General features: G+C 40.4%; 1 protein-coding gene across 1 annotated transcript in view; it reads right to left on the bottom strand.

Moving 5' to 3' along the window:
* Nucleotides 1–13,683, bottom strand: part of DTHD1 (death domain containing 1) — a 92,590-nt gene extending 78,907 nt beyond the window's left edge. The window contains exon 1 of the mRNA XM_089678398.1: nt 13,322–13,683. Within this exon, the coding sequence (XP_089534524.1) occupies nt 13,322–13,613 (292 nt within the window). The 5' untranslated portion in view covers nt 13,614–13,683. The remainder of the gene's footprint in view (nt 1–13,321) is intronic.
* Nucleotides 13,684–14,951: the final 1,268 nt, after the last annotated feature.

Raw genomic sequence — 14,951 nt, forward strand, 5'->3', positions numbered from 1 at the left:
AGTGGGGGGCCCCATGAAATGCCCTGGTACCTTTTTATAGGCTTTTTTGGGTGTGTTTTGAGTGTGGGCCAGGACACAGGGGCCCCATGATCCCCTATTGCCCGGGGGCCCCATGAATTGTCAGTCCGCCCCTGCATATAATAACTGCAGCCCTTCATTATATGCAACCATAGCTCCACCAGCAAAGCGCAAAAGCAAATACCTAATGTCCCAATATATAAACAATTTTGAACATCTTCAATCAATTGTGTGGCGTTTTGACAAAAGATGTGTCAGGGCTGGGCTCCTGCTACTTAATGAGCAGCTCTTTTCATTCAGTGCTCAGAAGCTGCTCAGCTGTGGGTAATTACCAGCCACTCATTGTCTCCACAGTGACTCACCTGGACACCATTACCTGCCTCATTAGACCATTCTACAGTCAGCCCTTTTCGCTATTTTAGCAGCTTAGCTCATTTCCTCTTTGCCCTTGTGTGGTCTTGGATCTCCTGTGTGGTCCTGCCTGTGTTCCTATGTACAACTTGGTCTGGCTGACTTCTCTTCTGATTCCTGTTCCTGATTTTTGGCTCCTGACTATGCTGACTTTTGACTCATCTGATAACCTGCTCTGGCATCCAAACCCTGTCTTCTGTTTTGACTGTGTTCCTGATATGTTATATTTGCTATTTCATAAAAGGTGTGATTGTAACTGCACTTTCTGTCTCCACCTGGTTCATGGTTCCTGACAATATGTTTGACTTCTCTGCGTACCACTCTCTACCATCATCACTGCAAAAAGCTTACCACACAGATGTACCTTGAGAAGATATAAGAAGTCAATATGTCTTTGTGTATGGTGCTAATACCCATACAAGATATCCAAATGCTGGGAGCCACTAGAGATTCCAGTCTGAGCATTTTACCACCCACTCCTCCTTAAGTGTGTCCGGAATCTAGAAGATTAGAAGTTAGGGCTCCAATTGAGCAGACAATCTCAAAAAAGATTTTATTTTAAAATTGCCACATAAAATAGTGCTGAATTAAAAGGGGAAAAAATGCCACTACTAGAATTTGCTACATAAACTGATGACTTCAACATTCAAAGCTCCTCCCTATGAAATTCATTACAAACAGACAATTTCAGGGGCCATGGACACTGAGTTAACTCAGAAGTACCACTTGGTACTGGGAATGATTTTGATGCTTAATACTGGGGTTATGGCTGCAGCTAGATACCATACCTCCTGTATTAAAATATTCCTCAGGCACTGGTCTTTCCTATAAAAGTAATCCGAGAGGCTGATTAGCCTCTAAATCACTTTTCACCAGTTTCCTATCCAGGTATATATCATATTATCAAGGTTTTAAGACCTCAATTTTTTAATAAGCATTTATGGTGTACTATATCAAAAGCCTTAGCAAAACTGAGATGCACTATGCCAGGGTTTCTCAAGCAGGATTGCTCCAGAGGTTGCTAGGGGTTCCTTGAGCAATGAGCAGTTCCTGCCTCTCAGATAAGTTCCCACTGACACCATTAATCTTATTAGCTATGTGTTATTATTTCAAGGGTTCCTCTGTGTTAAAAAGGTTGGCAAAGGCTGCACTATGTCCATGTCTATGTATAATGCAGAACTATAATATAGATCATATTGTTAATGTAGCAGTTTGTAGCAGCTATCCCTAAATTCAGTGAGGTCCACTATTAACTTGGCTGCTTTTTCCTGTCATCTATGTCTACTGCACTTAGCACACTTCAATACACATTAACTAAATTAGCTTTGTTTAGGACCTGTTTGTTTTTAGCATTTTTGTGCTCATTTTATAACCTACACTCAGAAATTGACAGCTAGTGTTTGGCTGTTATGGGCAACAGTTCAGTTATTTTCACTCCAGTTCTTTTAAATAAGCTCATATTCTGGGAAATGCACTTGAGGTATGACATTTTTTTGCTTAAACTTTATTTATTTCCTCTCTACTCTGTTGGTTTGTTTTCCTAATTGCCAGTAACATTTTCTTCCTTCTTACTTTCCCTATTGCGCATGCAATCCATCTCTTTTTGACCTATCACACTACAGAAGAAATACTGTAGCAACAAATCATGTGCTTAGAGCACTTAAGCAGACGGAGGTGTCATAATTCAATGTTGTGTTCTCTACAGAACAAGACAAAGCTGACTCCAGTGTTAGCATTCAGTAAAAGTCTGCTCTTCATATTCTGGTGCCTCACAGACAGGAAAAATCATTTTTTTCTTCATCCAACTGTGAAATTTTTGTGATTGCCTAAACTAGCATTTGCTCTTGCTATAGCTGTATAAAAAAAGTAGAAAATATTAATAATAATAATAACTAATTGCTTGTTAGCACAAAATTTACTGCTATCAACCTTTTGCTTTCTTCTAAAGAATAAACATTCTTGTTCTAATAGCAACCAAATAGATTTCTTGGCTTACTTTCAAATCTCAAATGCAAAAATGACAGCTCTGGGTAGCAAAATATTTATTATTTATTTATTTATTTATTACAGGTACTTATATAGTGCCGTAAATTTATGCAGCACTTTACATATATATAATATATTTCATATATGCTGCCCTAAACATGTGTGCGGTAATGTAGTCATGAGATCTAGAAGTGTGAATCATAAATATATCCAAACATTTAGAATGACTATGTTTTAGAAGCATCAAAAATAAATCAGATCCATAGGTGGCTCTCACATGTCTAATTGCCTCCTTGCCACCAGAAGGTCTTCTGAGCAGTATTTTGCTTCTATTATAAATCTTTTATACTTTTATACCTCTTTGCCTCTTCCTCCCAGTAAGCAGTTCACAATAATGCGCAGAGTGATGCTGCTGTGATGTCAGCACAAATTTCTACATCATTACACTGTCAATGCAGGGTGCTGTGATAATTTCTCATCGGGGGGAGGTCAATGACACCCTGCACTCACAGTATGGGCTTACTGACACTGGGCAGAAGCCCCTATAGAATGCAAAAGCAGTTTGTTTATGCCTATGGAGCAGCTTGAAGGCAGCCTGCCTATGTTAGTCAATGGAGACACAGTGGCTGTACAAATTCACCTCCACTTCCAAGTTTGACAGGTGTGCAGGGACAGATGTGTGGCCCCAAACACAAAAATTGTTTGTGGCTGTGCCCTCCTCTCTGATATCTGTTTTTAATCAAAGAGCCATTCAGAAAAAATGATGAAGGATTGAGAAGAATGCAAAGCGTTCTACGAACTGCACCCATGCTGAATGAGTGATCCCCTGTGTTTTCTATGCAGGAGGGCAGTCATTGGCACATGACCCAGAAGACAGCAACTATCACTACAGTAGAGGAGACTACTACAGTGATTTTCCTCAGTCCAAAAAGTATGGCTTATGCATACTTACATGCTTCTAAACTTGACCAATGTAACTATGCAATAAAATCTATACCTAGGATTCAGATTTAAAGCAGAACTAAACCATCCTGTCCTTTAAAACCAAGAAGCTGCCATCTTAGCCTCTGTCTGATCTGCAGTTGTCCTTGTGCTGCACAAGTGATCAGTTATGACGCCAGCCATTTGATGGCTTAACAGTTCAATTGAGAGGAAAAGCATCTGCGACCATTATCATTTACGGCATGCCTTGAAAGTAACTGCTTTTAAAGTTCCGCTTTAAATAAGGCAGTTACTTTGTAGATCATAGTGTAAAAATAACTGTTCAGGAGGTTGACTTCTGTTAATTATGGCAGGAGTCTCAAGGTCAAAGACAGCACCCAGTCACACCACATCCCACTATATTAGTAACAGAGAAAAAGAAAGGGAGGAGGGCAGGACTTTAAAGGTGTGACCCCTCAGCAAATGATCCATGCATAAACATAAAATCCATATCCTTATTAGTGCACACAAATTAAAAACAATGCTAAAAAGAACCATGCATGACAATAAATTTCAATGCATTCACACCCAGAAGAGGCTATATCTAGTACCAGTTAGTGCTAGTATACAACAGGTTATACAGATGTAAATATGTCAACAAAGACAAGATCATAATGCTGCTGTCTTAATAAAATTTGCCTCCTACTGAACATGTTTCGGATTGCAGCTTCATCAGCAGTTGGGTGCTGTAAATGAATAAAAAATATAAAACATGAAATTACATTTCCTTATGGAGCAGACAGTTGATAACACATGTACAAGACAGCAAAACTTACATCAGAATGAATATATCAAGTATCAAAAGTCAAATGGTAGCACTAACACACTAAAATCTGGGCATGTTGTGGATGCCCCACAAAACCAAAATAGTCTGTGGGGGAGCCCCTAGATCCCTAAATCCTAAAAGAAAGCCAAAACATTTACAAAAGACGCTAAATTCAGCTGCCTGAATGCCAAAGCATCCCTCCCTATGTAAGAACAAAGAAAACAGTATAATTACCAATCTTCAGTGGGAAATCTGTCACCACTAGCTCAACCAGTGTAACTCTAAACCTTAAATGGCCAGTTAAATGGTTCCTGTAGGTGGCCTCCTTACTCACCACTCCAGTCCCTAGTCAATGCTCAGACAGCAGGTATACTGGGGATGGCCACAGGGGAACCTCCCCTACAGAAAACAACACAACTCAAGGGAGCACAACAGAGACACAAACTGGGAAATTTCCCACATGGGAAAACCACCAAAGCTGCACCAGTGTGAGGGGAATCAACCAGCCCCCCATCTCCAACCAAGAAAAATCCCAGTGGCGGGAAAACAGACCCCTAACCCCCTCACTCCCTGCATTAAAAAAAAGGATGAATGGATCGACACATCCTGAACAACGTAAGACCACAAGAGATTATCCCCAACATGTCCAGCATAAACATCCAATGTCATAAACAATATATTCCAGAAAGATAGATGGAGTAAAATAAAATTACAATTTCATTAATAAATCATGCCGTATCCTTCACATGTATCCAACAAAATGCTCCCAGTACATATTGTACATGTGTGCATCAATAACAATGTTGGTCATAACCATAGTGCCAGTCCAAATCATGAAAATATCATCAATGTACCCGTACCATGCAAGGATAAGGCACAGGTACATTGACAAGGAGTCGTCAATTGAAAACAGTTCTCTTTCCAACCCCTAGGTGTCCGCAATGTGTCCCCATTGCCACACCCTGCACCTGGAGGAAGAGGGAACCATTGAAAATAAAAACATTACTGATAAGAATGAATTTAAGCAACTCCAGGACAAATCTGTTATACCTAAAACAGGAACTGACCCATTCACCTAAAAAAGTGATTATCACCTCATTTGGATATGCCCTTTTCATGTAGTATCGAGCTATATAGTGCCTCCACATCTATGGTGACCAGCCATGCATTCTGAAGTAAGTATGTGCCTTCTATTACCTATGACATGTCACAGGTGCCTTGTATATATAAAATCAAAGCTATGACATGTGGCCATAGATAGCCATCCACAACCATGCTTGCCTTTTCACTGACAATTCCTAAGACTATTGGAGGTCCAGGAAGATCTTTATGTTTTTTTTTTTCATTTGGGAGTTTCTGGGTGCCCAACATTAATGAATTACATTACTAGTTCTCTAATATTCTATCACACATTCTTTGGTAGCCATCAATCGTCCATAAGCATTAAATTACCCCCCTTATCAGAGGGTTTGATCACTAGGTGGCTAGTCTTCCTAAAATGCCTCACAGCAGTCTATAGTGTGGCCAGCTGCAGCATCCATTAGTACTTCCCCCACAGTTCAATAAGATCCCTTAATCAGCATTAATCATTAACTGAGAAATCCTTCCAGATTTCCATGTCCTTCTTAGTGGACCTGGACATAATAGGCTCCTTATTGTGATGTACTTGTAAGGTGGGTTTTAAAACAAACATAGAAATATCTTTTATAATTTCAAAAAGATCTATGTCTTGGTCAGGGAAAAACTAAGTCCTAACTGTAGGACTTCAGTCTCATGATCAGATAAGCTTTGCCTCACCTAAGTTCTTATTAATAAAAAAAAATTCAAATGACCAATTTTCCTACAGTCATCTACAGCCAAGGTCGGAGTGAGGGTTCTAGTAACCATACCCAGTTCCAAACCCTGCTGCGGGTTCCCATATCCTCCATGTCTTCAATATGTGTATGGGAAATACCTAATTGCATGCCAATATTAGTATCATGTTCAGTTAAACTGATTATCAATGCAAGTAAAGAAGTGAAAACAGAAGGCAGGCAAGGGTCTCAAATCAAACAAAAACGAGAAGCGCACCAACCTTGCGCATTACCTCAGTAACCAAATTTATTAATTAAAGAATGGTACTCACAAACAGCTAATAAAATCAGGCATGTAGTCCTCAAAGGGACTTCAGTGATAGAGAGCCAGAGCGAATCCCATCATGGGGGTAGACACTCAGTACAGCTGACGCGTTTCGAAGGCCATGCCTTCTTCCTCAGAGCATAGAAATGCATAGCTTAAACAGCGAGTGAACCCAGATCATGTCCATTATGATTATGCAGGGAATGTGGGTATATTTATTTATTTCAGGTTCTTATATAGCACAGTCAATTTACGCAGCGCTTTACATATATATTGTACATTCACATCAGTCCCTAACCCTCAAGGGGTGTACAATCTAAGGGCCCTAACTCACATTCATACATACACATACTGGGGCCAATTTAGACAGGATCCAATTCACCTACCAGCATGTCTTTGGAGTGTGGGAGAAAACCGGAGAACCCAGAGGAAACCTACGTAGGCACAGGGAGAACATGCAAACTCCAGGCAGGTGGTGCCGTGGTTGGGATTCGAACCAACGGCCCTAGTACTGCCAGGCGGAAGTGCTAACCATTTAGCCACTGTGCTGCCATATGTTTGTATTTTACTAACTCTTAAAGACAACTTGCATTAACCTGATCTGATTTCAGATGTACCATTTATAGTAGTGTCCTACAGCCTCTTTCAGAAATCCACATATTGACCTACACCTTGCCATGCATTACTTCTTATTCTCCAGGACCTGTTATATTCTTTAGTGGCTCAACAATTCCCAGACAGCATGATACGTATTCATCTACTTTGGATTTTTTTCTTTGTATTATGAAGTGTATTCTCTCCTGCTGACATCTTTAATAAACATAACGTAAGAAAAAAAAAAGACTACTTGCATTACCTGTAAGCAATGTTGATTTTAAACTAGACTTCACAAAGAAGATCTAGAGATAGGAACCCTTACCCTTTAACTAATGTGAAGTATAAATCACAGTAGGCATTCTGCATTTGCTTGATGTCATTATCAATGTAATCCAGTAATTAGAAGCAGGAGTAGTTTCATGTAACAATCCTTTAATTTATCCCCATACCCCAAGCATTGTATGCTAACATGCCCTTGAATTAATTCATAATTGCATGATTCGATATACAGTATGTATTTTACTATAGCTGTTAAATAAATGTCCAATATCCTCACAGTTAACCAATTACCTAAGTCAGGGGTACACAACCTTAAAGAGATGCAAACCTAACTGAACAACCGGGAAGAAGTCAAAGATTACCTAGCACAGTTTCGTCCAGTGTCACCTCCTCACACTTGATTTAAAGCTTTAATTGACATACTACTGTGTCGCAATCGCATGCATTGCACAGAAATCATGGGTTTAAATCAGGTGGTGAGGAGGTAACCGCCTATCAAATACACTTGAATTGCTTTTCATAGGAGTAGCAGTGCCTGCTGCACTTGTGAACGGACCCGTAGTTGCATTCGGCAGCACCCTTAGGGCTCATTCACACTTAAAGTTGGGGGGTGGTAAAACCCTGCAGTTTAATCAGGGTTTTACTGCCCCAAATCCCTACCCCCCTTTAGCTGCTGAGGCAGCAGCCAAAGGTGTACACATGCCACAGCAGGATTTAAACCCCCTGTTGCTTTCGGTGGGTGCTACCACCTGTCAATCATGACCCATTAAAGTAAATGGAGCCACTCTGCAAGCACCCCACAAGTGCATGCTTCTGTAGAGTACAAAGGGTTTTGATTCAGAGCTCGACAAATCCCAGGTGCTGGGTTGCCATGGCAACCAGACATTGCATCCTGGCACCTAGGCTTTTGTCAGTTCATTCACTTTTGGTCTGAATACATTTTCCGCCTGAAACCCCAATATAATATTCAGACAGGAATGAGGTTCGGAGTGGGGTCTGGCAGGAGGGTGAGGGGAGCGGAGGAGGTGGCAGCACCCGACATGTGAAGTCAGTGGCGGACTGGGCTGGTGTAGCAGGAGAGGAGGACAGCAGCCAAGCTTGGCATTAGAAGACCCTCTTCACTGAGCTCCTGCTGACGATGTTTCTAGTTCTCCTTTCTGCGGCTCCATTGCTGTGAGAATTGGCTCCTGCTTCCACCCACAGCTGCCTGTGTCCATGCAGAGCCGTCCAGCAGAACAGAGAGTAAGGAGGGACCGAATCTCAAATATGGCGCTGCCTCGCCACTGCTACAGCGAACCCCACAAGATGCTGAGAAAAAGGATTACAGTGTCCTTACAGTAGTAAACAGGGCAAGTCCACAAAGTAGTCAGCTAAGCAGCCAGCCAGGAAGGGACATGTTGTTTTATGCACACAAGCTGCCCTCTGCATCCACTCTGCTCTCAGACACTGCTGGGGAGGAGCACAGGACATGCAGGAGGACACAGGGGAAGAGGGGGATTGCAATACTGTCCTTCCCCACATGTTCTGCATTCTGCACCCTGCACCCTGTTCCTGCACCCCATGTCCTGCGGTGACCTACACCCTTCTTCTGCACCATGCACCCCATGTCCTGCATTCTGCACATTGTACCTCAAATTACTCGTAAATTACTTGCCTTGCCTTCCTTCAGGTACTGACAACCCACGCTACGCTAAAAAAAAACCTGGCTCCTAACTTTTTTTTAGCAAGCTCCTAGATTCAAAGCAAATTTGTCAAGCCCTGGTATAACTGCTGCTGAGGCTGCGACATGTGTATACCCCTGGCCACTGCAGCTAAAGGGTTTGGGTGGGGATAGTAAAAAAATTCTTAACTATGGGGTTTTACCACCCCAAACTGCAAATGTAAAATAACCCTTACTGTTCTGAGCCCCCTGATGTGCTGCGGTTTACCTGCATCACGGGTGCAGCGCAGTGCATCTGTGACTTTCCTGTATTAGCTGCGCTTTGCCATAGACTTTCATTATATCTTGCAGGTGTGGTGCACTTTCAGAAAGCGCACCAAAACTCTTGCACTCAGAAATATTGGTGTGCTTTCAGAAAGTGCACCAAACCTGCGAGGTATAATGGAAGTCTATGGCTAAGCACAGCAAACCCTAAGGAAGACTGCAGATACACTGCACTGCACTCTCTGTGTGGGTAAATCGCAGTGCATCAGTGTGAAAGCAACCCTATACTATTATGCCCAGTGTATTGCTTCACACTGACCTGAAGATCTCTTCTTTCCTGCTTCTGGCACCACTCTGGAGACCACTAGCTGGGATAAGAGATGGAGTGCAGTTGGCATCACTCCACAGGGGACAGGAGCCAGCACTACAGAGGAGGCATTGGCTTATGCAACTCTTGCTCCCTACTACAGCTCCAACTTTACAAGCAGTCTCTCTGCATTGCACTCTGATGCTCTGGGATGGTGAGTCAGCAAGCCTAGGCCACAATCTACCAGTCACCTGGCCACGATCTACTGGTTTCTGACCCCCAGCCTAAGTGAAGTTTAGGATCTTCTGCTTTTGTGTCCTTCTATTCATTTCTGATATTTTACTGTATCATATGTGACCTTTTATAAATTTCTAATATTTTACTATCTTACCTTGTATATTTTTCAATACATATGTTTTTGAACGTTGGATACTGTAATCATGATATACTTACAAGTAACTTTTTATGTATACTAGCCCTAATAAAGGTGGAGGCATTTCCTCCTGAAACATGTTGGGTTTACTTTTCACCTGTGAACTATCAACTAAAATATAAACTTTCTAAATATAATCACAAGAGTGACTTTACACTGAGCGTGCCTCAACACTCATCCAAGATTATCCTGCGGAGCAATAATCCATCACTGTCAGAGAGGCAGGAGGCTGAGACCTTAATAAGTCGCACTGACACAACACCTCCATCAGTTGCAAGTCCCCTGAAAGGACAATGCAGCCCAGATTCCCTCTCTTGATACCAGACCATCCGGTGCTGTCATACACACAATGGATCTTCAATGTTCACTATAATTTTATTGGTTAATGCATACTGACAATAGTGAGAAACTGAACTGCAATGTACAATGAAAAGGTTAATAAAAGAGTAAACCCCTCTAATAATCCCCCCTAGAAAGTATATCAGAGGAAATTCCTATTTAACATCATCTTGGTGGTTTTATTTCACATCTTTAAACAAGTCAATAGGATCTAATCTGGTTATCTGTTGGTGTCCACTTTCTATTAAAGTGAAAGGGAAAAATGCACAGTGATCTTCTTAGGTTAAGGCTGGTATATTTTAGCTAACAGTTTACCACCCACTACTCTCATGCCATGTCAGAATTCATCCAGAACTACCTACAAGGGTATATGTTAATTGCTGTTGGAAAAAAAAACATTTACTGGCCAACAATTGTATGTATTAGGCAACAGCATATCTATCACATAACTACAAAACAACCCCTATACCATTAAGGATTTATCTTTCTGCCTTTGTTTGTAACCATAGTGTCTAATCCTTCTCACCAATAAATCTTTTAAGCAACCTGAAACAAATATTCAAAGTAATAGTGATTATATAACAATGCCTTAAATAAATTACAGACTTCAACAAGAGGATCAGGCTCTTTATATTATAGGCTCAATTCACAAAAGAAACTCACATAGAAAAAATACTTTACGTAAACAAAAATGACACTGCATCTATTCAGTACTGTTGAGGATGGATGGGATGTGGATTGTGATACTTTATGGTGGCACCCCTATTCCTGAGAACCTGTGAGACAATACATACTTCTTGTGCTTAAATCGGCATTATAAGTCATATGCAAACTACTGCAAACTAAATCCATTTACATCCGAGTAATTATTACACCTTAACATAAATGTTTTCTAATATTGTACAATGGACAGCATAGTGGCAGAGCACTTTGCACTGGTTTTTTATATACATTCATCATATTCTGCAACTCTAAGAAATATAAATTTATACTAATTTCGCTTATACATTCAGTACTACTAACTTTCGTAGGTCAGGTCTGATGTTTTTCATTAAAATTGTTTGGGTATACAAATTTACAGTATGAACTTTGTCAGCATTATTGGTCAATTGAGGTAGATGGGCTTCAAGGGGGTAGCAAATAAAGGAGGATGCAACATTTACATTATGTCCCAGTGGGGTTGATGGCTCCCACATTTGATGCAATGTGTCTATGAGTGGGAATTTATTGGGGGGTGATCTATTTTTTTCATGTTGTTTCCTTTATTTTCTTACTTCCGTCAAGGTGCTTAACAATAGAATTTTAGTGACATTTGGCCTATAGTCACAGTGGCTAAATGGTTAGCCCTTTCGTCTGGCAATACTAGAGTTGTTTGTTTGGATCCCAACCCAGGCACCACCTGCATGGAGTTTGCATGTTCTCCCTGTGCCTATGTGGGTTTCCTTGGGGTACTCCAGTTTCCTCCCACACTCCAAAGACATGCTGGTAGGTGAATTGGCTCCTGTCTAAATTGCCCTAGTATGTGTTTGTATGAACCTTAGGGACCTTAGATTGTACACCCCTTGAGGGTTAGGGACTGATGTGAAAGTTCAATATATATGTAAAGCACTGCGTAAATTGACGGTGCTATATAAGTACCTGTAATAAATAAATATGTCAGCTGTTGCTGGGGGGACCAAAAAGTTGTCATGTAATAGGGATTAGAACAACTGCTGCAAAAAATGGGTGAGAAAAATACAATATAGTATATGTTTATCTGTTGGCTGTGGACTGGATGTACAGAGTCAGAAAAGCTATTTAGCAAGCTGTCCTACTCTCTGCCCCACTGAAGCTGTCTCAGGCAAAAATGCAGAACTGATTATTTGATGGTTAAGGCTCTAATTTTAGTAATTCTCCTCACTGTTTGGTAGAATAAATGTATTAATATAACCCCAATACTGATAGCATTCCAAAATGTCTTTCATCAGTCAGTCTCAGTAATTTCAACATTATATAAGTGAATATTAATGTGTGCTACATACAGTATGATTAAATGGGAACTATACAGTATGTAAACAGATACATTTTTTGTTTTAGGTAGGGAAGGGAAGGGTTAAAACTCACATATTTTTCTTTTTTGGTAGCTATGTCTTCACTTTCTGTCTTGGAAGTGCAACAGGAAATGAAAAGAAATCTCTCCAACATAAATGGAATTCCAATTTTAGAGACTTGTCACAGAAGCAGGTGTTCGTATAAAAGGATTTTCCCTTCCTGATTGCTCTGTTTGAGAATGTCCCATAATTTCTGTTTCAGTGAAAATGGTCATGCAGACAAATAGATTGGGGAATCTTCCCAGAAAGAGGAGGGGTGTTGACGGCAGTAAAAACTTAACAAAGGGTCTAACGCTTCACTACTTTATCTAAAACCAGGGAAAAAAAATTGCCTTTATGTACACTTTTTCAGAGCATGTTTATAAAGTAGTGAATGTTACTCAGAAGTTTGTAGTTTGGAAAGGTATCTCCTGAATAATAGCATACAGCAGATGCAAAGAGAGTGCATGGACAACACAGTACCACACCATAGGAAGTATTTAAACAAATCTGATATGAATTAATGAATTTTGTATATATGTCTACATAAAATCAAGGGTGAGGGTTAAGCAAGTGGAGGTATAAGAAAATAAATTAGTAAATTATTTAGTTGATTATATTTTAAATCTGAATATTTTATTCATGTTTAATGATTTTGATAATGGATACATTTTTTTTCCCTGTGATGTGAGACCATTAAAGCCCAGGAGTTTTCTTTGCAGATTAATAAAGTAGTGAATGTGACTTTCAGTCCAGATGAATAAATCACTGTAATTTAAAACACAGCAGAAAGATTTACCCGCAGTGAATGTTTGGTGAACGTCACATTTACTGTTTTGTCAATATACTGCTAAATAAGGTTTTGGATAAAAAAGTGAAATTGCGCTTTGTTCGAAAAATATTTTGTAATCTTATGTAAAGCAAAATAATAATAATAATAATAAATAATAATAACACTGCATACATGTTAAGAGCAGATGTAATATTAAGAAAATTATTCATACTTTTGCTACACATATTTATTCTGCGAGAAATAATGTTTCTCACAAAAAGGTCAATGTACACTATAGATACCTTGCATATATTTTCTTACCAATCTCTGAGCCCGAGTCCTGAAAAGTGTCCTTCATTCTTTTTAGGAGGTGAAGTGTAGGCTCTAATGTTTCTGTAGTTCTGTTTATTTTTTCACAGAAAGTTCTAATGAGATCATGCGTTAGTGGAATTAGTGCAAAGACCAATTCATCTACGTTTTCCTTGTTTTTAGGGGCGGCATCCTCTAGTACATCTTCCACATGGTTATGGAATTGTTGAATCTTTGTCAGAATCATAAAGAGATGATGAATCTGATCCTCAGTATTTGTGTTGTTAGTGGATAAGGATTCCATTCTGGCTGTAAATTGATATTACCCTGTAGCCGGCTGCCTCTATTTAGGTAGCAGGGAAATCTGAAATGTGGTTTTGGTTCACAGTCCCCTGCCTGTTTTAATGACCCAGCCAGTCTTTCTCTGAGCTGCCAGTCACTGAGTTACTATAGACAGCAGTTACCCCAGTAACAGGAAGGAGTGGCAGTGGCAGCACAGTACACAGAGATTTTAGATAGCTAGTGATTGTCTTCTACTACAGTAAATCATTTTACTGAATGACATAAGCATTCTTTGAAGTATTTACTTTCCTATTGCAACACTAGGAAGTGGTGCTTGGTGCTGTCCCTAATCTGGCTGCATTATACGATCTGAAATAACAGAGCTTAGATCGTCTGGACAAAAAACATTTCTTTGTTTATCCTGCAAAACAGGTACGTACTTATCTTACATAGAAATAGCAGACTTATACTACTTTGGTGTGTTAACCGTGATATGTAGGGGATATAGTTTAAGTGTAGTGCTTAACAATGAGTTTAGGTAGCCCTGTTTTAGGGCTTGTTGGCCCATTTTTATTTACAGTAAAGTAAAAGTTCAAAACAAATGGTTTCCCTCACAAGGGCTTCCAACATCATTTCATAACATAGCGAGAATGACTTTAAAGTGATTGTAATTGCTCACATTTTAAAAAATGAAAATAACAAACATGTTACACTTATGTGATCTGTGCAGTGGTTTTGCACAGAGCTGCCCTGATCCCTCTCTGCTCGATTCTCCCTGCGGGCACTCCTGGCTCCTTCCTCCTATCAAGTGCACCCATAGCAAGCTTCTTGCATTTGTACGGGCTTGCTCACAAGACCCCTTCTTTCTGTGTGTCCATTGACACAGAGTGTGGTCTGACCCCACCCCCTCCCTCCTTAATGGCTGTGATTGACAGTGTAGCACCCTCTATTGTTCAGTTAGAATTAGGAAAATGTAATGGCTCAAAGTAGTGTGGTAAGTCTGGGGCATTGTTTTGGGTTTGCTTCAGGTCACGCTGGAGGGCTCTACAGGTCAAGCCTTTGGTACCTCCCACTGGTTCTAGAAGCTACCAAAAGATTCTAGAAGCTAGCATGTGGAGACAAGGAGGGGGTGATCTGCATATTTATGGGAGTCTGACCAATTCTATTCAGGAGTGTGGTGAGATGTACCTATAAATATAAAAGAGCCTAGCAAGCAGGGGAGTCTGGTGATTGGATGGAAGATGAAGTGCTGAGGGTCTTGAAGCCCAGGAGGGGACCCCTGGGAAGGGGAGCTCTGCATCCAGGCTGAAGCTGAGGGAGGAAGGAAAGGAAACTGGAAAGAGGGATCTCCACTACTCTG

This window comes from Staurois parvus, unplaced genomic scaffold (genome assembly GCF_062004578.1).
Source record: "Staurois parvus isolate SC_StPar_1 unplaced genomic scaffold, SC_StPar_1.0 ptg000204l, whole genome shotgun sequence".
NCBI classification, from domain to species: Eukaryota; Metazoa; Chordata; class Amphibia; order Anura; family Ranidae; genus Staurois; species Staurois parvus.